This window comes from Sphaeramia orbicularis, chromosome 7 (genome assembly GCF_902148855.1).
Source record: "Sphaeramia orbicularis chromosome 7, fSphaOr1.1, whole genome shotgun sequence".
Lineage (NCBI taxonomy): Eukaryota > Metazoa > Chordata > Actinopteri > Kurtiformes > Apogonidae > Sphaeramia > Sphaeramia orbicularis.
In genome coordinates, this window is record NC_043963.1 from 28,574,611 (window position 1) to 28,600,135 (window position 25,525).

Here is a 25,525-nt window from a genome sequence, read left to right on the forward strand (position 1 = left end):
GAAGTGTCTTATGACCAGTTTTCTTTTCTTTGACATCCTTTACGTCCTAATTACCGGGTGCACACACGCTCACACGAACGCACGCAAACAGACACATGTACAAATGTAAATGTAAATGACACCACTGATATTAAAATCTGTCTAGCTAACGTGACTCAGTTAGAACAAATGCCAAACATATTGTCAACTTACGTTAGCAGTCCAACTAGCAGGTTCCTTTTACAAGTAGGTAGAGTGACTGCTGGGATGGCCAATCACATGTTTGTTAGCAAAACTGTAGAGCCAATTGGAGAGTGATATTTACGTTAGAGGCGGGACTTCTAACAGAGACTGACTTTTAACCCTTTGTGTGCCATAATCATTGACTAAACACTATGGACAGCGGTTGTATTGATAGTGACTACACAGTAGTGGCTGGATATTGGTAGGAACGTGTCCCTAGCGTCCCTAAGCAATTCTACGCCCCTGGGTAACATACAGCCCATGAATATGAACTCAATGGGGCTGGATCAGTCAAATAATAACCTGTAAATAATAACCTGTTAATATCTTGAGTGCCATTTCTGCATTTCACAAATTCATCCATATTCAGTTTTGGGCCGCGGGCCATATGTTTGACACCCCTGGGTTAAAAGCTTCAATTTCATCATCTATTACAAATAAACAAATAAAGATTCTTCTTCTAAAAGAGGTTGTCATACACATCTAGCTGATCTCAATGTACATGCCTGATCTAACATTTTAGCTTTTTATTTTTTTTTATTTTATTCTCAGTGATTTTAGAATATCCTCCTGAGACCCAGCAATGTGTTTTTGTCCTCTGTAGTAGACAAGAGTTCACAGCTTTACATAAAAAAAAAAAAAAGAAAGTCCACTGAAAAAGACATTAAATGAAAAAAAAAATTAAAATGTATCTGAAAAAACTGTTGCATCTTGCTGTTTCTAATTAAGGCAATTATTGAATGTAAAATGGTGAACATGTTTACTTGCTGGATCTCAGGAGGATGTATGATATTTGCATTCAAAGTCTTACCACTGTGACAGTATTTTGTATATAGCATAATCAATCAATCTTTTTTTCTTTGTTCTTTGATACACTTAGTCTTTGCACAGAATATTTACTTCATTTTATTTTATCTATTTATTTTTCCTTGCTCAGTAAACAGTTTTATTTCCGATATTGTGATTTAGTTTAGTTTAAATTGTTTTAACTGTACAGTTTATTTCCATTTACGTTAGTCATGTGACGGGAACTTGATAAGTAAGAATTTCATTGCTCAGTCCTGCTGTGTATATGACAATAAACTTCTTGAATCTTGAATCTTTAACGATAAATACGTGCAATATAATCTAATTATGGAGCTCAACATTGTGTAACTGATTGAGCACTGTTAATATTATTTCAGTGCTTTCTAAATGATGAATAGCTTAGTTACATATGTTTTTGCAGAAGTGTAATCCACTATACTATGTGTAACAGACCCAGCCCTAACAGAAAACTTTTGTTTTCTTCTGCCCCTGACATCAATGTATTACTGCTAATTTGTGTTGTCAGTACTAAACCATTAGTGAACGTTTTAATGTGATAAACAGGTCTAATTCATCTTCCTGCCTCGTAATCATTTCTTTGCAGAAGAATAATGTTCACTCTGTTCCCGTCCACAAAACAATAGCTAATGTTTTAAAGTGCATGTTTCTGAAAAATTTATGAAAGTCATTTATAATCACATGGTGCAGGTGTATACTATATTTAAACCACACGTACGATCTGAAAGAGCAAAGGTAGTTCAGTTTCATTCTATTCACCGCGTCTTTTAAAGTCCGTAGTGCTTCTCTAGAATATATGAAGTATGTGAAATTTATTCACTCATCTTCATAGCTGTCACTCAAAGACATTATCCTGTGAACAGCCAGCAGCTTCTCATTATGCAAAATCAAACAAGACAGCGGAATTGAGTTTGGTGTCCCAGTGTAACGTAAGCAAATATAGCCTGACAACTCATATTGCAGAAGATTTAGAAGTCTGCTTATGCCTTGATATCAAGACAATGGTTTGGGCAGCTACAGGCATGAGATACCTTGTCTGCAGAGGGAACAGAACAAACACGTTTGTAAGGCTCAAATCCACCAAAGCTGAGGGACTACCAGCAAGCGCTTTACGTTGATCCGTACTGGATATGTCCATCTGTGTGTGTGTGTATGGGTGAGTTTTGCGAATGGAGATCTTCAGGGTGGCATTAAACTACAGGCTTTACATAAAGGAACCCATGTTAATGTATAACTATATTTTAAAAGGCTGGTTTAATTGGTAATTCAGTGGTTTTCCTGTTTCTAACATTTTGTGTGCACTCTGCGGTCTTTGGTCATACAAGCCTCACTGACAGTGAATGCATCTGCCAGGGAGCTTTGGCTTTCAGATGTGAACATGTTTACTTCTGAGGTGATGCAACAGTGCCCTCCTATGGACGAAGTCTGCTCTGCAGCTCATCAATTTCATATAGTCCACTTTCTCCGCTGCCAAGTATAATAATGATCCATAGATGTTTACCTCACACAGTAGGGGAGAGACAATAGGAAATGGAATTGGGCCTTCAGCTTTAAAGGCTATTACAGAAAAACAGCATGAAAAAGCTGCGAATAAATTTGCTGTGTTGTCAATATTGACCATATTGCTTCATCTTGTGTGTCATGTAGATCACAGGGAATTTGATTTCCCCAATCAATTCCCAACAAGTAAAAGCAAAAACTTCTATAATAATAACTTCTTTTCATGACAGTAATGTTTTTTGTAAGTACTTTATACAAAAAAATTATCTACTTACTTCTAAGAGTCCATACGTATGTGATTTTCCAACATTTACAGTCATTTTATTTATTTATTTATTTATTTATTTATTTATTGAAATTTTTATTTATTCCACCAATATAAAACACATGAAGATGTACAAAAATCACACCAGCCTCAGTCTACAAATCACTCAATCCATGTCACATTACTTTCACTCACAACTACTTATACTACAACTTTTACATACAGGTCAAAAACAAGTCAAGGTCATATATAATTTACACAGATACCAACAACATTCTTGAAATCTGACTTCTAATATTCCACCAGTACAGATAAGTGTATTTGCAAAACCAAAAACAGGTGCTACTGAGGGAAAGAAATAGAATAAAATAATTGAGCTACCAAAAAGCAACATGTGTAAGTAAAAAAAAAAAAAAAATGCAATATTGAAAACAAAAAAATTATTGGTTTCCATCTTCTTTCAAATTTTTCTAGTTTCAGTTGTAATCTTGCAGTAGTTTTTTTTCCATAATAACAACCTTTTTTTACTTTGTCTATCCATTGCGTTATGTTGGGGGGGTGTGGCTTCAGTCAGTTAATTGTGATCATTTTCTTTGCTATTACGTTACAGTCATCGTAATGAACAGAATGCAAGAAATTAACCCTTTCATGCACTGTCCACTACAGTGGACAGTTCTTCTCCAGCTGTTCTCTTGTATATTAATGGGTTTTGTTGTTTTAGTTCCATATCAGCCAACACAGTGGACGCTTATGCACCATCCCATACACTGTAATTCAGATCATTACTGTAACTTTACTGTTCTTGATAAACCTGATCTGTTGTAACATGTTTGAGTGTAAATCAATTGTTATTTGTTAGACAAGAAGGGTTTTTTTTTGCATATTATCTCCATGAAGTGAGTAATTACTAGCATTAGAATATGTTAAAATGTGAGAAGACATCAGATTAGCAGCATTAAAAATGTTTTTATTTCATTGTTTTCATATCACTTTCTGATATTGGGTTTTAGACACGTTTCTTTGCTATCAAAAATTAAATGCATGGATATTTTTGTAACTCCATAGAAAAAAAAAAAAACTCGATCGCATTGTTTTTTTCATGGCTAAACACTGAAGAAAAAAATCTTGACTAAGGTTCTCATAATTCATGCATGAAAGGGTTAAAGATTTGGGCTGTTGTTGGCAATGCAATATGAAGGCAAGGAATGAAATTTATGGGAATGCAGCGTCGCCAAAGCATGATTTTGAACTAATGAAGCATGAAACATAGTGTCTTCACTCCTCTGCCCCTAACCAATCGACTGTAATGACTGAGGAACATGGTGGATGACAGTGACATCTTAATGCAACAGTCAGCCAGCCAACACATGTACCTAGAAACTGTTCAGAAGTACAAAAAATGACATTTCAAGGTTAAATTAAGTCTTAGAACGCTCTCTTATTCAGCATTAATGGCTAGTTTAATATTGACACCATCTCCATATAATTCCCCACACTGCAGTGAGACTGTATACACCACCAGCACAGAAGATTAAATATGACTTTTGACAAGTAGGAAACATTATTATTAAAGCTACACAAGAGTGTGTGTGACATCTGAAGACATACGTCACAAAAACTGTCATATGTGCTGATAAGATAAGATAAAATGAGACAAGATGAGATAAGATGAAATGAGACAAGATGATACAAAGTGAGATGACATGAGACGAGATGAGACGAGATGAAACGAGACGAAACGAAACGAGACGAGATAAGACACAATGAGATAAGACAGGATAAGACATGATAAGATTAGATAAGACGAGATGAGAAAAGAAAAGACAAGATGAGTTAAGATGAGATGAGACGAGATGAGATAAGACGAGACAAGATGAGATAAGATGAGACAAAGTGAGATGAGATAAGACGAGATGAGACAGGACAAGATAAGACACAATGAGATAAGACGGGATAAGACATGATAAGATAAGATAAGATAAGATAAGATAAGATAAGATAAGATAAGATAAGATAAGATAAGACGAGATGAGACAAGATGAGATGGGACGAGATGAGATAAAGATGAGATAAGATGAGACAAGATGAGACAAAGTGAGATGAGATGAGATGAGACAAGACGAGATAAGACATGATTAGATTAGATGAGACAAGATAAGATGAGACAAGATGAGAAAAGACGAGATGAGATGAGATAAGATAAGACGAGATGAGACGAGATGAGATAAGACAAGATGAGACAAGATGAGACAAAGTGAGATGAGACGAGATAAGATGGGATGAGACAAGATGAGATAAGACATGATGAGATAAGATGGGATAAGACATGATATGATAAGACGAGATGAGACAAGATAGGATGGGATGAGACAAGATGAGATAAGATAAGACGAGATGAGACAAAGTGAGATGAGATAAGACGAGATGAGACGAGACAAGACGAGATAAGACAAGACGAGCTAAGACATGATAAGATTAGATGAGATGAGACAAGACGAGATAAGGCAAGATGAGATAAGACAAGATGAGACAAAGTGAGATGAGACGAGATGAGACAAGATGAGATAAGACACAATGAGATAGGACAGGATAAGACATGATATGATAAGATAAGACGAAAAAAGACAAGATGAGATAAGATGAGACGAGATGAGACAAGATAAAATGAGATAAGACGAGCAACAACGCGTTTTAATTCCTGTTTAATTTGTTACGTCTATAACTAGTTATGTCACGACATTTGCACACATAAGGTCAAGACTTCCGACGAACATTTCTCCGAGTACGACATAATTGTTTGTCAGCAGCAGTGGTTGTAGTCCATACTGAAAATATGTCCAAATTTGGAGCCAATGACCTAAAATGTTCAGTTGTTGGTTGTATTAATGAACACAAGGGGCTGAACGGGACAGAGCTGCATGATCAACAACCTGGAGGGGGTGGGGCATGTAGTGGCTCATGTGCATTTAAAGGGCCAGCGCTCAAAACGAGCTTTCTGGTGTCATTACTCAGAAATAGGGTTGAAGATGGACCTGTGGAGTTGAATTAATGAAGAATTCAGACCCAAGCATAACATTTACAGTTTATGTAGACCACAGGGAAATGTTTGAAAATGCATAATTCTATTTAAAAAAGGCCAAATATCACTCCTTTAAAACTGTAAAAACAAAGTACCACTATGCCTACAGGCTTTTCAAAGGATTGAAACAAATAACAGATGGACTAAAGTGATTCAAAAAGTGTGTTCTCCTTCAGTTTTGTATTGTAGAATACGTTTACATTTTAAAAGATGAAATAAGTAACAATGATGATGAATCCATTTACATACTCTGTCTGTGGGGATTCTCACTTACTGTCCTGTCCTTCCACACTGCCTTTTGAAGACATCTCACCCCCATGTTTGTAAAGGGTTTAAAGCAGACCTGGGCAAAGTAAGGCCCGGGGGCCACATTGCTGACCCTGACCGGCCCGCATGAGGTCACTGGCAAATTAAAAGTCAACGCAAATATATATCATGGTAATAGATGCAACCAAAACAACAGCACAGCTTTTATTTTGTAGGATCTGCTAAATTAGCATTTTTTCGCACATACTTTCCGTACTCAGCATAAAGCTTATGGTTATAATAAAGCTTATTGGTTTGTTGGCCAGTTTCTGTCCATTAAGATGTTAGCTAATGCCAAAAAAAGAAAGAAAGTTTCATTAAGAATGCAAAGATTTTAACAAGACATGGACTTCTAAATATTTCTTTACTGAAGTCAGAAAAGGAACTGAGATATGCAAACAAACAAAGCTGCATTTATGGTTTTTAATGTAAAGTTAACATGGAGCTGGTTTTGCATATTTTTGGACATAATTTTGTGAATATTCATTAAATAGTTATATTCTGTGCTCCACATTTTCATTGTGTCATTGTATTGTTTCATTTACTGTTTTTATAGAGATATACTGTATATTGAGCAGAGCTGCAAGTGCATTTATTCGGCCCTTAATAATTGTCAAAGTTTCTCATGTGGCCCCATAAGAAAACTAGAAAAGCACTCTGAGAGCGCAGACCTCCACCAAGGCAGATCAGTGCCCCCCCCCCCCCCCCCCCCCCCGATCACCACCAAAATTTAATCATTTGTTCCTTGTGCCAGGCCTATATGGAACTACATACAAGAGAACAGCTGTAGAGTAACTGTCCACTGTAGTGACCACTATGCATGAAAGGGTTAATTTCCTGTATTGATGCTGGAAGGGTTGCACCTCTGCATCAGGTCTTCTCCACATTCTAAAGATTAGCATTTGGGTTCAGGTCTGGACTCTGTGGTGGTCTATCTACAGTCGCAGACACCCTTGTTTTCTTCCATTTCTTCTTCATTTTAATGCCTGGTACATTTATTTAGACAAATATAATGATAACAACAAAAATAGCTCATAAGAGTTGAATTTCAGAGCTGATATCTAACCATTTTCATGTTTTCTCGATAATAAACAAAATCACTTCAGTTCTTACATCAATATCTATTGCGCTGTTCTGGCAAAAACAGCGCTTTTAGGCATTCCATGTTTTCTTTTCTGTCTGTTTTAGTCACACAGGAATTAGTACTTGATTGTTTTTGATGACTTCTGATGGTCTAATAATTTTTTCTGTGACTGTTTATGTAAAAAATAACGTCTAATGAGTCTGATGATTCCTGGCATTGGCTAATGTTTATGCTTCCTAGCACTGTGATGGTTGTAAATGAGAGGATACTCACTACATCAGTGAGTTGTGGACGATTAAATATATTTATCAGTGCAGTTATTATTCAGTGGAAGAGTCTGAGCTATTTGCTGAGTTAAATCCAGATGGGGTCTTTTGTTTTGGCCAGGGTGTGTACACTGGCTTGTGTAATTGTGTACCAACTTTGGACAATTCATCGCTTCTTGTGACACTTGGAGCAAAAATAAAGACATTATTGGAAAAGCAAGTTTTAATAACAGCAAAACTACTTTTATTTAATCCATAATGGTCGATGGCATCTACTGATCTAAACTATTGATCCACTCATCTTATCAATCCATGTAAAAAATTGGTGTAAAATACAGTTTGTCATCTTGTCGTGGTCATCAGATATGATCCATTTGGACGTTGAGAGGCTCCGTAGCGAACGTAGAAACGCTTCCATCTTCTTTAACATTGATTTACCAGTAAAACCCATGAAGTTTGATCAGTGGCAATGGATGGAGATGCTTCTTTCATGTTCAGTTAATGATACATTTTACTGAAAAAGTCACTTTTTCTTCAGTTTTTTCTGTTTCTGATATAATAAAAATAATAATAATAACAATAATATAATAATAATGATAATAATAATAATAATAATAATAATAATAATAATAATAATAATAACAATAATAATAATAATAATAACCTTTGAATTTACTCTTGAGCTTTTATGAACATCTACATGATCAGTGAATTAAATATTTAAAAAAAAATAGATGATTTTTACTGGAAAAAAGGCAAAATTCAGAGAAGAATATTAAAATAAATGTTGATAAATCAATTTGGAAACATTAAATACAGAAAAAAAATTAATTTGGGAAGTGCCACAAAAGTCACATTTGGTTCTTATGGAGTAATCTAAGGAGTTAAGACAAACCCTAATAAATACTAAAAGAAACTGTTTTACCACAAACAGCTTTTGAATGAAACATCTAAATATGTACACAAATATAAATACAATCAGATTATATGTTGATCTATTTGCAAACAATAATTGTCTGGAAAATATATTTTATTTTAGGGTAAAAATCCTGAAAGGTTCTCAGATGGATCCATTGAATATAACGTGGCTTTAAAAAGTTATATCACTGATTCAGTGCAGATCAGATCAGAACAAGAACATACATCACCATGGTAGGATGCAGTGATTTAACTCAGAGGGAGTGAGCAGAGCATTTGGTAAAGCTAAATAGTAAAAGATAAGATGAGTTAACAAACTTTTTTAATTTAAAAACTATTAGCTATGGGCATTAGGAGCAGATGCTTTCCCCTGACATCAGTTTTATTTACATTATGAAGTAAAAACATTTCTGTGACAAGCTGTTGTCTCAATGGAAAACAAAATACTCTTAGCAACTCTGTGAATTTCTGTACCAAGAATAATACAATCACCACCAAAGTGTAAACATTTAGGTTCACTGTGTTTTAACACTGGGCTCATTGTAAAAAGTAACTGTCATCCGATCCAGACACATAAATATACATTCTGTTGTAATGTTTTTATCCATCACTGGCGGTGGGAAGCTGCTGACTCACACTGCGATCAGTTCTCGGTATTGTTATCTCTAGGGATGTAACGATATGAAAATTTTATATCCCGGTTATTGTGACCAAAATTATCATGGTTATCATTATTATCGTGGTATTGTTGAAATTGTGCTCAAAATGTTCAAAAAGTACTCATACACACACTGAAATAATTTAACCAAGTTGTATTTTGAAAACAAAACAAAAAAAATAAATAAAATAATTGGCACAATGTACTTTCTGTTGGCAGAAACATTCAAGTATTAACCCTTAGCGGTTTGAGCCTATTTTGGCTGTTTTTCAGTCCTTTTGATTTTGCCTTTATATACTATATAAAAAAATGTGTACTACACCCATGTTTGGCATCTTTTTTTTTTTTTCAGCACAACTTCATCTATATCATCTGTCTATTATTTTTTTCACTTTAACCTACTATAAAAACATAAAAGGACAGAAAACACAAAAAAATATATAAAATCCGATTTGAAAAATGTATATAATTTATTGCATAAATGTTTAACAAACCTTTTCAAAGACTTTAAAAGTGAATATCGGTTCCAAATATTAGGTATATACAATTAAAATTGTAATAAATTAAAACTATACTCAAATATTTGACATAAAATAATATCTTTACATAGGTGTTTTCTCCGGAAAAGTGCGGTAATCAAACATGGTTATCATGATAATTAGAATTTAAATGGTAATGCTGTCAGGAATTTTACTGCGGTTTATCGTTATACTGGTAATCGTTACATCCCTAGTTGTCTCCCCTCTAAGCATTATAGTTCAACAAAAGACTTGCCACACCAGGTTAGTTCTTTTTTTTTTATTTTAATGAACATATTTATCTCTTGATCAGTTATAAAATAGTAATTAAAAACTTTTTTAAATCCAGATATTTACAGATAAACAAGTAGCTGTGCTAAATTTACAAGATATTGACAAGATATTATTGTTTCATATCACATACGCATGTTTCTTATTTGTCCTATTAAATGACAAATAAGAAACATCCAACGACAAAATGTGACCTGATGAATCTACAAAAAATCCACCTAGATATATACAGTAATAAAATCTGTCAATAAACATTCTTTCATAAAACGACAAAAGGTATAAAGACCAAAATTAGTTATGTGCACTAAAAATATAAAATGTTATAAAGTGTATGTTCATCTGATCAACTTGTTTTAGAAAATTGATCTGTCAAAGTGCAGTTTTTGTTCTGCATTTCATGCCCATGTTTGTCCTACATGGCCTCCCTCGTTCATAAATACAAAAAATAAAAATGTGTCTTTCCACCATTAACTGACTGCAATCCAGAACAAATACGTAAGTGGGAACTCATTTCTCCAAATTCCATTATTAGTCAGATTTCGGCTCCTGACTTAAACGTCTGTGATGCTTTATGTAAAAAAAAATACATGTCATGACCAATTTACACCATTGTAACGTGAAAGTTTTACCTCAGGCTGCCACGTTTCCAGTTCTTTCACTATGGTACTAAAAGATATTTTCAGATTCCAATGTGCTGTAATGCAGATGGGAAATCCATCACGATCAACACCCTTTCCGATGATACTTTAGTCTTCAATACTGCATACTCTACAGACAAGACTGTAGTCATTTAAGACTTGTATGAAAGGAAATATCACTACTTAATGCAATCAATGCATAAACCAGAAGACCTGCAGGTTTCCAGGTGTCTGTCACATTAAAGCAGCAAATGAAAATTATCTCAGGATGGATGTTCACTGTCATAGCAGTTCAGGTCTCACGCTATCGGTGAAGAAAGTAATGGAAACTTGTGATTGCGGAGGAGTTTGGTGTGCAGTGTTGAATGATCAATGGGAATGTTAGGCGTGCCTGTGTAGTATATGTGCTAGAATCGGGAAAAACAGGTGTTTTTCTTTCAACCGCTGTGTAGCAAAACCCTAAGGAAAGGTGAGAGTTACCAACACAGTTACATAATATACAACATATTCATAATCTTTTTTTTTTTTTTTCCCAAGCAAAGACAAAAAGAAAACACACACATCCAATGCATGTGAAGAGAAGTCATGAATAAAGTGATGGATTCTCTCATAGTCGCTGTTCAACACATTCTAATTCATATGGCTTAATTTGGTGAGAAGGCAACTCAGCAGATGACAGGACTATTAGTCTCTGTAAAACAATCCACAGGTATTAAAACTGCTAAAAAAATAGAGTATAAATGTGGGATAAATTAAAATGTCTATCAAGAACTTAAATAGACATGGTTGTCTTTGCGTTCTTCTCAGAGTGCTTACGTTGAAAACAGAGGTCTTGTAAAATCAGACTGTTACGCCTGAATTTTGCACTTTTTTTTTTATTTTAAAGCACCACTTCACATCGACGTGCTGCTACAGCACTGACGTCAGTGCAGTGACACTGGCAATGTTTTTCCGTTGTGAAGCGTTCAGATAATGACATGTTCCTCGTGCGCAGCTGTGCATGAGTGAAGCGTATTTGAGTGCAATTCCTCTCTGTGGAGCGAACTGAGCTGAGACGCATGCTGAAATCGGAGGCCCGAGTTGGAATATCTGCTCCGCCTTCGTGGTGGAAATACAAAAGGCCTGTGTTTAAACGCTTTTAAAAGCTGACGTCTTTTCTGTGTTCCAGATAATTCCGCTCCCACCGATAGACATCTCATCATCTGACGGAGAATGATCAAACCAAGGTACTGGTGGGAAAAGGGTCTGAGCTGGCAGTCAACTCTGCTTCCTTAATGCTACTGAGTGAGACGAGTCGTTTTAATACGAACGCTATTTGAGGAAGCCTTTGTAGAGCAGGTGTGAGTGACTGGTCCCTCTTTCGTTCTCCAGGCAGAAGAGCAGGTCCCTGAGGTTGACTCTGGTGACGCGCTGTCGCATAAACTGTCTGGAGCCTGATGCGCTGGAGCCTCCAGGTTGGGAGGGGCCAGACCCTGAGCTCTGGATGGTGAAATGAGAGAAAAAACAAAAGAATTTAGTCTTATATTGACCTTTTCTTCCGACTCAGAATAATTCAGAATGAGTACAATTCATTGAGGCAAATCAGCGGTCACATTTTTCTCACCTCTGCGCTGGCACCCCTAACAGGAGAGTCCATTTTCCGTTTTTTCCTGGGGCCGATTGCTGCCAGCGCTGTTAGGTTGGCTTCTCTTTGCCTGATCTGAGCTAGCTCCTGCTGCTGCATCTACAAAGCGAGCAGTAATACAGTTCCGTTGAGCGGCTTGACACAAAGCTTAATCAAGCTTAATCTCACAGTCGATTATAGAAGCATGTATTCACCTCTTTAGCCTTCTGTTTAAGTCGGAGCTGCTCGGGGTCCTCTTGCCTTGACCGAGACTGCGGCAGAGTAAAAGATACTTTAATATTTTAGCATGAATATGTTCAATTTATTCAATCAGTCTTTTTATTCATTCACTTACACACTCTGCCCACCAGTGACTATTAGCAGCGGATGAACTGCGTACTAATGTAACTGACCCGGGAATCACTCGTCCACCATCTTTATAAATTCCAGTAGTGAAGGACGATGTGAGCCCTTTTGGTGTGTGTTGTTACCTTAGCAGCCTTTAAGAGGATCTCTCTCTCCTGCTCCTCCTTTCTTTGCTTTTCCATCTGATCCAGCTGCTCGAAGAACTTCAGCTGAGCTCGCACGTCATTGACCTGCTCGTACCGCTCGTCTTCCTGAAGGATGAAATGAGAGCGATGTTGAAAAAGGTCAGAAAGACACAATGAGAGAAACTGTAACTGTTAACTGCGTTTATTGAACTTAATTATCACCTTAAATGTTATGTTTTTCTGCTGTGCCACTTGGGACACTTTTTCCAACAGGTTTTGTAGCCGTTGCTGAGTAGCATGGGAAATGAAGTTGATGACATCTGTCCCCAAGTCACTGATACCAAACTTCCTTCCTGTAACCACAGTGAACGAAGAATTTGACACTGTGAAACTTTGCTAACCTTTCACAGTACAGCCGTTTTCTTGACTTTGCGTGTGTGTGCCTCACCAATCTCAATAGTTCTGCGGGTAAGAGAAGAGGTGGAAAGGAAGGTCTCATCCTTACAGGAGCGAGTGACTGCGCCAACAAGCTCAGAGTTGGTTGCTAGGATACGAGCATTCTCCTCCGACAAGTTGACTCCTGCCATTGAGGCCACGTCATTGATATCATCGTCGTCCCTGAACAAAAGAAAAAGTGATCCGTTTTTTAAAGCTCAAAGTCAATACAGCTTAAGTAAAACCACAGCACTTTTATGTTCTGTACACTTCTACAGAAATAAACTTAATAATTTAAGCCTAAACAAAGCCTGTGGAGACTCAATTGTTCTGAATCTGTGCAGGCACTCGCACAGTAGCTCGACACATTTTTCTTATCAATAACAGTTAACCAGTGACTATATCCTTGCCTTTCTTCAGTTACTAAACAATTGACTTCTCTGCAACATGAAATTTTCAGCAGCCAGATCCTACAAAATCTAATTTCATCCAGTGCTGTTTTCGGTGGGCTGAGCTCATAGCTGCCTAACTTGACTTGAGAATTAGTGTTTACATAAATATACAGTGTACACTATGAAGGTGGGTGTCAAAAAACACCTGACCTGCCCCTGTTTTTATTATATATTGTTTACTAAAGTAAATGTTGGTCCTGCACTGAAAGGGTCTTAATAGCTGTAGTAATGTGCATAATGTGGATTTTATAAAATGTAAAATAAAATGTTATTGCTTTATATGCTGCATTCATTATATTATGACTTTGTTTTAAAAACTCCTTTGCTGTTCTAAAGTCTCAGTAAACCACAGGCTGCAAAGATTTTATTCTCAAATGTCTATGACGCTGACATACGTTTCTTCTCTGAATATGCCACAGACCTGAATGTTCCTCCTCCTGCTTCCTTCAGCTTGTTCTTCTGAGCAGCAATGAGCGCTGCCTGACCGACTACTTGTACTCCTTTGACGAATGGAGCCAATGTCGGCTTTGCTGTTGGTACTAATATAGACACAAAATACACATAGAAGCAAAATGAGTTGTAGTCAGAGGTGAATTTGTTAATGTGAAGAATGGAAAAATGCATAAAATTTGGCAACTACACTCAAGGAAAAAAGAAACACACCATTTTCATTTTCTAAATTTTTTCAGAAATATGACAGTTATTGCAAAATTGCAAACTACAATGAGTTCAGTACTATTCTGAGTCAAAATGAAATGATTGTTTTCCTGGTTCCAGTTGATTGATTTTGATTAGCAATAAGAACTGTATTTTTGTATTCCTCACCCACTCGCTCATGAGTGAAACTCACAGATGAATTGGAACTCCTCAGTTGTGCACAACGATTCCGTATAAAAAGACACCAAAATGGAGCAAAAACACATTTGTCCACAATGCCATGATTACTGCAACCGGAAAGAGATCAGGCCATCGGCATGCTTCAAGCTGGACAGAGCAGACAGGCCGTAGCCAGGGTGTTTGGAGTTCACAACTCCTCCGTTGTGCTCCTTGCTGAGTGTTACCACACCACCGGCTCCTCCTCCGACTGTCCCAGATCTGGTTGACTGCATGTTACAACTGCAGTAGAGTGGTGGACTCCAAACACCCTGGCTACGGCCCGTCTGCTCCGTCCAGCTTGAAGCATGCCAATGGCCCGATCTCTCTCCGGTTGCAGTAGTCGTGGCATTGTGGACAAATGTGTTTTTGCTCCATTTTGGTGTCTTTTTATACGAAATGGTTGTGCACAATTGAGGAGAGGTCCAATTCATCTGTGAGTTTTACTCATGAGCAGACATGGGTGAGGAATACAAAAATACAGTTCTTATTGCTAATCAAAATCAATCAACCGGAAGCAGGAAAACAATCATTTCATTTTGACTCAGAATAGTACTGAACTCATTGTAGTTTGCAATTTTGCAATAACTGTCATATTTCTGAAAAAACTGAGAAAATGAAAATGATGCGTTTCTTTTTTCCTTGAGTGTATATGCTAAAATTCATATCAAACATGTGCCAAATAATGTCCACAAGGAGGCAGCACTTCCAAACTAAAGCGTGTTGCATAAATTTGGACTGCTGAGTACACACAAGCACACACCTGTCTGCAGTTGTTTGACCACCTGTGGCTGGCCAACAATGATGCGACTGTGAGACTGTCCTCTGAGTGTTACTATGGGAGACTTAGTTAAGGTCACCTGAGGCCTCACCATCGTTCCATGTTGCTGGGGCACAATCTGGAAAAAAAATAAATAAATAAATAAAAGATGATGAAAAAAAATGTAGCACTTGCATACGTGTTTCAAAATGTACATGATGATAAATGATTTGCAGAAACAGTACAATTACCAGGCTGGGTTTACTGTGAGGCGTCTGAGTGAGGCTGATGACTGTGGTTTTGGTCACAGGGGTGCTGGTCACTACAGTGGCAGCGCTGGAGAGGGGGGGTCGCAGCACCACAGCGGTGAGGGCTGTGGAGGCTGCAGCAGTAGGCTGAGTGCTGGGCTGAGGAAGCAGGCTCTGCTGGATAAAGGCCTCTGAGTCTGGGGTCATCTGACGCAGTGCTGGGAGACTTCTCTGAAGACAGAAGACATAAAGGACAATATATGATCCGACATTATCATTAGAATGACTCCTTTTGGGACATACTTGGCTGTAATTTGATTAAGTTTACTTTAGGCATTAATTCTGGGTTTTGTTCTTAAGTATATTCAGATTTTCTATGTAGTTTTCTCTAATAACCTCCTATTTGCTACCCGTCAGCTGAAACTTTACGAAGCCTGTTGATAGTGATGATGATAATGTCTACTCTTGTACTTCCAGAAGCCCAGTGATTTTATCTGAGGGCATGCAGTGAGGATTTTATGACAAGAAACAAGAAGGCACAACAGAGTCTGTGTATGGACACACACTGTAAATACACAGTCTTTGTATGTGTTGGTCTCACCTTTAAGAAAGGCACAAGGTAGGGCTGTGGTGAGGAGTTGAGCTCCTGATATAATCTACTGGTGAAATCTTCAGGCTCTATCTTTGCTTCCTGTTATGGAAAAAAAATATCAGATCCAAGTTACGAGAAAACAGTAACAAACTAGAAGCACTCTGAGAGCGCAGACCTCCGCCAAGGCTAATCAGTGGCCCCTCCCCGTGGGTCCCCCCACCCCCGATCACCACCAAAATTTAATCATTTCTTCCTTATCCCATTTCCAACAAACCCTGAAAATTTCATCCAAATCTGTCCATAACTTTTTGAGTTATGTTGCACAGTAACGATCAGTGCCCCCCCCCCCCCCCCGTGGCCCCCCCACCCCCGATCACCACCAAAATTTAATCATTTCTTCCTTATCCCATTTCCAACAAACCCTGAAAATTTCATCCAAATCTGTCCATAACTTTTTGAGTTATGTTGCACAGTAACGATCAGTGCCCCCCCCCCCCCCCCCCCCCCCCCCCCCCCCCCCGTGGCCCCCCCACCCCCGATCACCACCAAAATTTAATCATTTCTTCCTTATCCCATTTCCAACAAACCCTGAAAATTTCATCCAAATCTGTCCATAACTTTTTGAGTTATGTTGCACACTAACGGACAGACAAACAAACAAACAGACAGACAAACAAACAAACAAACCCTGGCAAAAACATAACCTCCTTGGCGGAGGTAAAAAATGGTAAGTGTGATACAAAATGAGGAATGACACATCAAGTTTTAAGATAGAGGTGGAATGAAACATAGTGGAGTGTGATGGAGGAATAAAAAAGGAAAAAATATACCAGCAGGTTCTTGACCAGCTCCTTGACATTAGCTGTCGTTTCAGAGGACTGTTTCCCATTTGATGCCAGTTTGATCAACGTTGAAAAAAAGTTTTTGCATTTTTTTACATTCTCCAGTGTTTCCTGAAAATACATACACACAATTACATTACTCTTAAACCTACATACCACACTAGAGTGGAAATATAAAGAAAGAAAGAATATCTTAATATGCACACAATTTACTGTCAGGATAGTGGGTTATGCACAAACTAGGGATGTAAACACCTAATCGACTACCAATTAATTGTTGATAAGATTTGCTTGATTAAATTATTAATTGTCAGTTAATTGCCCTTTTTCACGTCCTGTCTGAAGGCTGCCAGTTTGTCCGCGCTGCGACGGCGCGGCTGGGATAGCCAGTCATCGAACCAGATCAGGGCGTTGATGAGTTAGAATCGCATCCCTCTGAAATCTCGCTTCATCATGGTCAGTGATGCAAAGTTAGAAATGCCCATTTCTTCAAAACTGCCCCCTTTCCAGATCCATTTATTTTATTGAATTTCCCTGCAGAATTTATTTAGTTCTACTCCATAAATGTCACTGCCTGTACTGTACCCAGTGGTACATTTAGTTAATCATTAAGGAATATGACATGCTTTTTTCCTAAAGTGTATAAACAATATTTAGCTTTTATTCTTATAGACATGATCAAAAGAGAAATTCAGATTCTCAGAAAAATCGCCGCCCATCAATTAATTGTTAATTGATCGATAAGGTCAACCAACCAACGATTAATGGATTAATGGCTAACTTGCATCCCTAGCACAAACACTTTTGATAGATACCACAGTCAAATGCATTCAAGGTTAGTACTTGTCTCTTACAGCTGTGATAGCTGTTGGAGTGACAGGGGTCCCAGTGGTCCCATGGGGTCCTACCCTCTGTGTTACTGCTGTGGCTGCAGATCCAGGCTGCACTGTGGTGGGCTGTCCCACAGTGGTGGCCGTTCCTCCCAGCATGATGGTGTTCTATATGAATCAGGGAATGTACAGTCACAAGATCAGACAGAATGACAAGGTCAGAATAGCAGTGACGTGCCTTTTCTCAGTGGACAGTACACTCCACTGGTGCTTGATATGCTGCAGATATGCTTTTAGAGCCGACACTTTATTATGTGTGGACTAAATGCATATAGTCACTTGTACTCTAGGCACTTAGAAAAAATATAATCACAGTCTTTGTAGTTTTTGTATCAAATAAATTATTTCACATTTTAATTAAAATTCCCATCTCTGAAGTGTTCAGTGTTTTGTTTTTTTTTGTTTTTCTACCCCTAAGTTACAATAGGGTTAGAAGCACAACCTTGCACTACAAAACACACTGTAAGGCTGCTAATGAGGATAATAAAATTTAATAACCTCTAAAGGGAATTCCACACCAACCTGAAGAATTCACAACATAGCTTAATACAACAGGGCTCCTGGAAAAGGCACAAATGAAAACAAATATACTGGCCTTGAAGCAAAAATCTATTCTTTTATTGTGTGATCATTAGGCACCACAAACAAGACAAGACAAGATGACCGCACACCTGTGGGCTCTTATGATCAAGCCTTTCGGTGTAGGAAATCAGTCTCAATTGCTCAAAAAGTCTAAGTGCAAAAGACAGGCTTTGCTTTTCGGCAAAAAGGAGAAAAATATAAACAACTTTTCTCATCCTGAAAAATTAACGCCTTTTCTCCAAAATGTGAGAGAGCTTCAGTCCTGTGAGAAGCAGTAAGTGGGTACTGGTAGTAACAACATGTGCATTCCTCCTTCTTCAAATGCACTGACTAGAATAACATTTCTCGCCATTCATTTTGTCCACGTCAGGAATCTTTTAATACACAATTACTGACAAATCTGCCAAAATACCTTTGGAGAATTGCCAGGAAACATTGTAGAAACCAAAAAAGTGCAAAATTAAAGGAAAGAGAGACAGGAAAAAAAATACTGATTTGCTCTTCTAAACAAAAAACATGGGTTGAATGACAATAATAAAACTGTGTTCTGGTCAGATTGATGTAGCAAGTGAAAATAGACCGTTATGATGTTGATGCCACTCATGTCATTGGTCTTTCTAAGCCATAGGAACTGCAGGATTGGTTTTGGAGATTGCAGTTAAAAGTTCAGTGTAGGAGGTGGAAACTTTTATCAACCCACCAAAGAGAAAGTAATTTAACAGACTGCAGATGCAGCGCTCTGTTGACCTACCATACTATCAGATCAAACAGCTGGCTTCCCTTCCCACACTTTTCCTGTCTATCTAAATTTCAGCAATCTAATGAATGCATTAAAAGCAGAAAAACAAATCTTAAAAACAAAAATGACCCCGTGGATCATCTATTAAAAGGGGTAATACCCAGCACCTTTCATACAGACCAAATGGTAGTTTTAACTCTTTCAGTGCCATGGGCCGATTAAATCGGCTTTACGAAAACGACCTGTAAAGTGCCACGGGCCGATCAGATCGGCTTTGGAGAACACGCCATATTTGTGTACAAACAAACCATCCACCCCCATTTCTTTCTCACATTTCGATGACGTTCTTTCCGTGTCCCCCTTTTGAGACCAAGCAGACGGGAATTTGAGGTCACACGACCGAATAATATTTTTATATCTTTTTAATGTTTCTTATTCTCCGGTGTTTCATCAGAGGGAGCCCTCCATGCCGGGGGGCGGCTGTGGACTCCGGGGGCTGTGGCGCCTTCTCTCACTGGGGTCCGCTCCTTTCTGGTGGGTGGGGGTCCCAGTTGGCCCTCTCCCACTAGTTGGGATGCGGGGCTGTGTTGCTGGTGCCTGGTCGCCGGGGTCGGCGGCTGCCTCCTGGTGCGGATGGCTCCCTGAGACAGCGCCTCCTAAACTGATGTTTTACTTTTACTTGTACATTTTTGTTCTGGTCTACCCGTGCTCAGTCAGTCTTCTTAAGTATGTGTGAGCTTGTGGGTTTGCATGTATATGTGTGTGTGTGTGTGTGTGTGTGTGTGTGTGTGTGTGTGTGGGTGAGTGGGTGGGGGGCGGTACTGATTTTTAAACTGATATGTAAAGCACTTTGTGCTACAGTTTTTAATGTATGAAAAGTGCTATATAAATAAAGATTATTATTATTATTATTATTATGAATTATGCAAATTACGATCAATAATGAATCGGCGTCCGGTGCGTTTTGAATCTAATTAGCAATCGGTCGGATGTTACCGAGCGGTTTCCTGCAGGATTCTTCAAATATTATAAAAACGACGCGAAATACTGAAAAACAGCCAAATTCTGTGGCACTTTTAAGGCTTATTAACCCCTTAACTGTCTGGCACTTAAAGAGTTAACTAACTGCCTCATTGCTTGGTGCTTAGTGTCAAAAATGAACAAAAAATTAAGAGGAAGAGAGAAGATCAAAAACTGAAAGGAACCAAGGAACAGTGTAGCCCACTGTTTTTCAACCTTGGGGTTGGGACCCCACGTGGGGTCACCTGGAATTCAAATGGGGTCGCTTGAAATTTCCAGTAATCAATAAAAATAAAATAAAACCTTACAAATAAAAAAATATATGGTGAGTTGAGAGAGACAATCTCAAAACATAAAAGACATGACAAACTGTGAAGGCAAAACTGAGGCCCTGTGGTACTGTTTATCTGTCAAATGTTCATTGTGGTCAGTTTCAGATGCTACAGCTCTTTCATAATTCATAGTTTGAGTTCTTGTTTGTTCAGTATTAATTGTCAGCCTTGTAAATCCAAGCTGGACTGACTGTACATATCCTGACCAAGGAAAATCAAATTCTCACTTTGTGCAGTAATCTACTCCTGGCTTTTCTGCCTCTGTCCATAATAATATACATTATATAGACTAAATGTCATCTAAAATTAACGTTTATTTGCAACATAGTGTAGCAAACTATTACATCACAGGTGTCAAACATGTGGCCTGGGGGCCAAATCTGGCCCGCCAAAGGGTTCAATCCGGCCCCTGGGATGAATTTGTGAAATACAAAAATTATGCTGAAGATATTAACAATCAAGGTCATTTCATTCTAAAGTGGATAAGACCAGTAAAATACTGTCATAATAACCTAGAAATATTGAAATTTGTCTTTTTGTTTTAGTGTAAAAAAAAAAAAAAAAAAAGTAAAATTACACAAAAATGTTCACATTTACAGACTAGCCTTTTACAAAAAATGTGAAAATCTGAAATGTCTTAGGAGAAGTATGTAGAATTTTAATAATATTCTCCGTTATTCAATTTTTTGTGTATTTGTAGACCCACTGTGATCTCTAAGTTGTGATTCATATGTATAAATGATAAAGTAAAGCGTAATATTGTCAACATTGCACTTATCTTACGAAAGAATTTTCAGGTAGTTCATATTTGTTAATGTTATGTTCAAGTACAATTCGTAGATGTAAACATTTTCATTACAGAAAAAGTTCTTATCCTATTATTTATATTAGTTTACTCGTCCAGCCCATTTTATATCATATTAGGCTGTATGTGGCCTCTGAACTAAAATGAGTTGACACCCCTGTATTACATGATCAAAAACAAAATAATTTTAGCAAAAAAATGTCTCCATTTTGAATGTCTGCAGTTGTCAGAAATTTATGATGTTAAAATGGGGTCACGAGCCAAAAAAGGTTGGAAACCACTGGTGTAGTCTGACCATATAATCATTTGAGTTTTAAAAGTAGGAATAAATACCAGACTGGTGGTTTTACCTGCAGAACAGGAGGCCGCTGCAGTGTGGTGGTGGCTGTCACAGTGGTCTGAACTGTAGTACCTTGTTTGATAATGGTGGTGGGGTTAACCTGGCGAGCCAACAGTGATGCACCTGGGGCCTACAAAAAAACAAAAAAAACAAACCAGGATATATGCAAGACAGGGAAATTAACACAGTACTCTATTTAGTTTTCATGTCTTATCAGGTAGTGAAACATTCCTCCAGATAGACCTGATTTAACACAAAGCTCTGTGGCCTTAAATACCTGTTACTATGGAAGCACTAAGTCCACTTTTTCTCTACTGCCATTGAATTTTGGGAATTAGTATCCTTTAAAAGCATGTAATTGAGAGGTTACTGTTAAATAACCAAAGTGAATAGGAAATGTGAATAATTTGCACCAGCCTAGCCTGAGAACAGTTACTTTTAATATTTTTTAAATCTGAGAATTATTTTCTTACCTTACAATTTCATTCAGAAGAAGTGGAAGATGTAATTGGATTGTTTATAAGAAGCTCTGATTATTACTCTATTTTCAGATCTGTGCATCACTCTCTGGCATGAATGAGCAACAGTTTCTATATGTATCTGTGCACCTGTGTGCAGAAGCACTCATACCTGTATAGAGGTGATCTGGACAGGTGGAGTGCTGGTGGGGACTGCAGGTCGGGGTGTCATGGCACTTTGGGACTGTGATTGAGCCTGCATCTGAGCCAACGTCTGCTGGTGAATCATCAGCAGCTGCCCACTCTCACTGCGAACTAAGACCATGCCTGCAAAGGGCAAACATAAAAAAATGACCTTGTTTTAGTTCATGTTTTGTCTGTCATGATCTAAGTGTGTATTATATGTCCAGGATATTCTGATGAGGGGCATGAATTACTCATGTTTATATTTATAGAGCTACTGATTATACAGGGATCTCACACAGTTTTACAAAATAAATTTCTAAACTTTTCCACTACTTTTCAAGGACTAACAAAGATATTTTCCATGACCACTCTTTACTTTTAAGCGCATGTACAAAGGTGTGCTTTGGCTAATTATTGCATGAAAATTGAACAGGAACAGCAACAAATACAGGCTTTTGTGCAAAAAATGAAATGACTGCTAATACACAATTTAAATTGTTTTAAAACCTCAAACAGCTTTTACAAAAACACTTCTTGCTCCACATTGTGACATAACTATTCATGAAATGAAACCCCATGATGTCAATGATTTCACTGAATTTCATGACTTTTGCAGGCCTCAAAGACTTTCTTTTTCTGATTTTTGCATGAACTGAGAGGGCTGTCATATTTTTAACAGACACTTGTGCTTACAGCTTTTTACTCAGCCAAACAAAACCAGTCAAATAAGATTAGTAAAAAAACAAACAAACAAAAAAAAAAACTACAAGCCCACAGCCAAAGCTAGTGTCCATGTAGGAATTCTTAAGAGTTTTGAAAAAACTCATACTGCTAAAGAAAATCTGATAAATTAATGAAATAGCTGGAGGACAAAATTAAAATCTGTCAAAGTCAAATCTTGGAGTAAAAGCTGAGGTCAGAAACAAACCACTCTTGAAAAGCAAACGTGCAATTGAGAGATAATGATTAATAAATTATGACAACTGATATGGGAATTGTTAAGTATTCTCTCTGACAAGACAGTCAATCAATCAACTGAAAACCAACAGACAGCAACACAAATCTACTTTGTGTTTGTAGTTAGAACCTCATCCATCTGTAAACGGTTGCATGCCCTTTGAGATCAATAAAAATGTATCAAATCATCACTTGCTTTTCATCAAATAATGCTAATTTTATATTTACTACAGTGATTATATATTATTATTCCACCTCTAAAGTGAATTTCCCCTCATCCGTAGACGTTCTTTTACTCTGTGAACATTTTATGACAGTTACCTGGTGGGAGCTGAATGTTTTGGATGTTTGGAGCGTTTTGTTGTGGCTGGGTGAGTCGAGGGGCCAACACCTGTGGAGCAATCGCTCGTATTCCACCGACAGGAGCTGCAGCTATCGTCGACGGCACAGAAGTCCTTAAGTTTTGCACAACAGTCGGGCTCTTTATGGTCGCAGCTGGCACCGATACAACACCTGAAGCCACAACGGCTGCGCCTGTCTGCAACACAGGCTTAGAAGTGTCAGGGTTGTTGGTGGCAGCAGCAGTGGTGCTGGTGACAGTGACGGCTGCTGATGTTACAACAGTGGGGGGGGTGCCGCCGCTTTGCGAGGTATTGATAAGAGTTTGCATAGGTGGCCTTGCAAGCGTGACTGTGGGTACACTGTTCACAGGCGCAGTCACAGCATTTTGCACACTTGTCGAAGAAGTTCGTATAATAGTACTCGGTGGTGTGTCAGGCAAAACCGCTGTGTTTCCTTTGCTCAAAGATCCAGGTCCGTTGTTGACAGCCGGAACAGCGGACTGAGAGTTTTTACTGCTGCTGTCAACAGATGCGCCTCCGGGTGTGTGACAGTTCACCACCACGGTACTTCCATTCAAAGTTTGAACACCAGTCGTCCCAGGTTTCCCAACACCAGACGTTGCGTCGGTTACTACCGTAACAACTCCGCTAGCTGTCGCCGGCTTGGACTGAGTCTGTGCGGCTGTCACGCTCGGTCCCGCCGCTGAATTGGTCCCTTCAGCTCCATCCATGCTTGAACCCTGGGACCCTGTACTGTTAATGACACCTCCGTGGACTCTCGTCCCTACAGGAGCGGAAACACATGAATCAAGAGGTGTCGAACAACTCTCCGATTCACATTAGTTTCGGGCAAAAAGTGATTCCCAATTAGCTACTATCTCCAGAACAACGTGACCAAAATAAGCTAATGTTAGCTAAACGGAGTGGGCAGCTATCTTACCTGCTTTAGCAAGCTCTTGTTGAGAAAGTCCCATTTTGCTGCCCTGAACATTGGAATTACTATCGGCAGCTGAATTAACAAAGTGACTTGCTGCAGACTGGACCCTGACCGCTGTGTTGACGTGACCTGCCCCAGTTAGTTCAGACTCCAGAGATCCGACTATGTCACTAACTACTTTTTCGTCCACCTCTGTGTTGAAGAAAACATCATCCAGCAAATCGGAGCCCGCCGCCATCTTTGCCCAGCTACGCTTCTTCGTGAGACGCATGCGCCGATTGGATGCACTATCCGTGACGCATCACCACCGTACGCTGTGATTGGCTCCTTCAAGAAAATAAAGCTTGGAACAAATGGTCGCGAGTTGCAGTGCAGTGTGCCAACCGAGTGAGACAGTTTCAGAGGTAAACAACAGAACCGCTCACTGAGCTGCTCCTGGTGGGAACTAGTCACATTAAGGAGTCTAACAGAGAAAGTTTCTCCTTTCGATAAATAAATCTTTGTGGGTGTTTGCAGAATATCGAAGCATTTAGCCACCGTAGTTTATCCTAGCACGCTCAAAATGGCTGCGTGTTAACGTTGCTATTTTTTTTTTTTGCAGTAGACTGTCAACAGCTGTTGCCTCTGTCACAGCACTGACACACACTGACATACACTGACACACACTGACATACACTGACATACACTGACATACACTGACACACACTGACATACACTGAATGCAGAGACAGATCTGAGTTTACCAGTCTACACAGCTGTTATTCAGGCCCACTGGCATTTTTGTCAGAACTTCTATTAGTGCATTCATTTAAAATAACCCGACCTAAAAACAGACTTAACAGATATTTAAAAAAAAAAAAAAAAAGATGTTATTTTATGATGTTTCAGTTGTCATTTCTAGTGATGGGACTTTTGGCTCTTTGAAGGGAGCCGTTCAAAAGACTGGCTCTTTTATGTTTTTTGCATTATTTTGAAACGCCAATGTTTTAATGACTAAAAAGGCTACATGTGATGATTGACATGACATTTTAAAGGTGTTGAATTGGCACGGCAGTAAATATTATCTTACCTT

General features: G+C 38.4%; 1 protein-coding gene across 2 annotated transcripts; it reads right to left on the minus strand.

The window, feature by feature from the left end:
* Positions 1 to 11,086: 11,086 nt before the first annotated feature.
* On the minus strand, positions 11,087 to 24,696 carry LOC115422738 (transcription initiation factor TFIID subunit 4-like). Of its 2 annotated transcripts, none has more exons than XM_030139247.1 (16): positions 24,457 to 24,696; positions 23,497 to 24,300; positions 22,205 to 22,359; positions 21,585 to 21,704; positions 17,721 to 17,864; positions 16,855 to 16,977; positions 16,034 to 16,123; positions 15,436 to 15,663; positions 15,188 to 15,323; positions 13,973 to 14,090; positions 13,113 to 13,282; positions 12,887 to 13,017; positions 12,665 to 12,790; positions 12,389 to 12,445; positions 12,174 to 12,293; positions 11,087 to 12,049 (listed from the first exon to the last, which is right to left on the minus strand). In XM_030139247.1, exons 1-16 carry the CDS (start codon positions 24,689 to 24,691, stop codon positions 11,882 to 11,884), a joined length of 2,925 nt encoding a protein of 974 aa, XP_029995107.1. In that variant the 5' UTR covers positions 24,692 to 24,696; the 3' UTR covers positions 11,087 to 11,881. The 2 variants fall into 2 exon arrangements, with proteins under 2 accessions (XP_029995107.1, XP_029995106.1); XM_030139246.1 differs by having other exon boundaries at positions 13,973 to 14,093.
* Between the last annotated feature and the right edge of the window lie 829 nt (positions 24,697 to 25,525).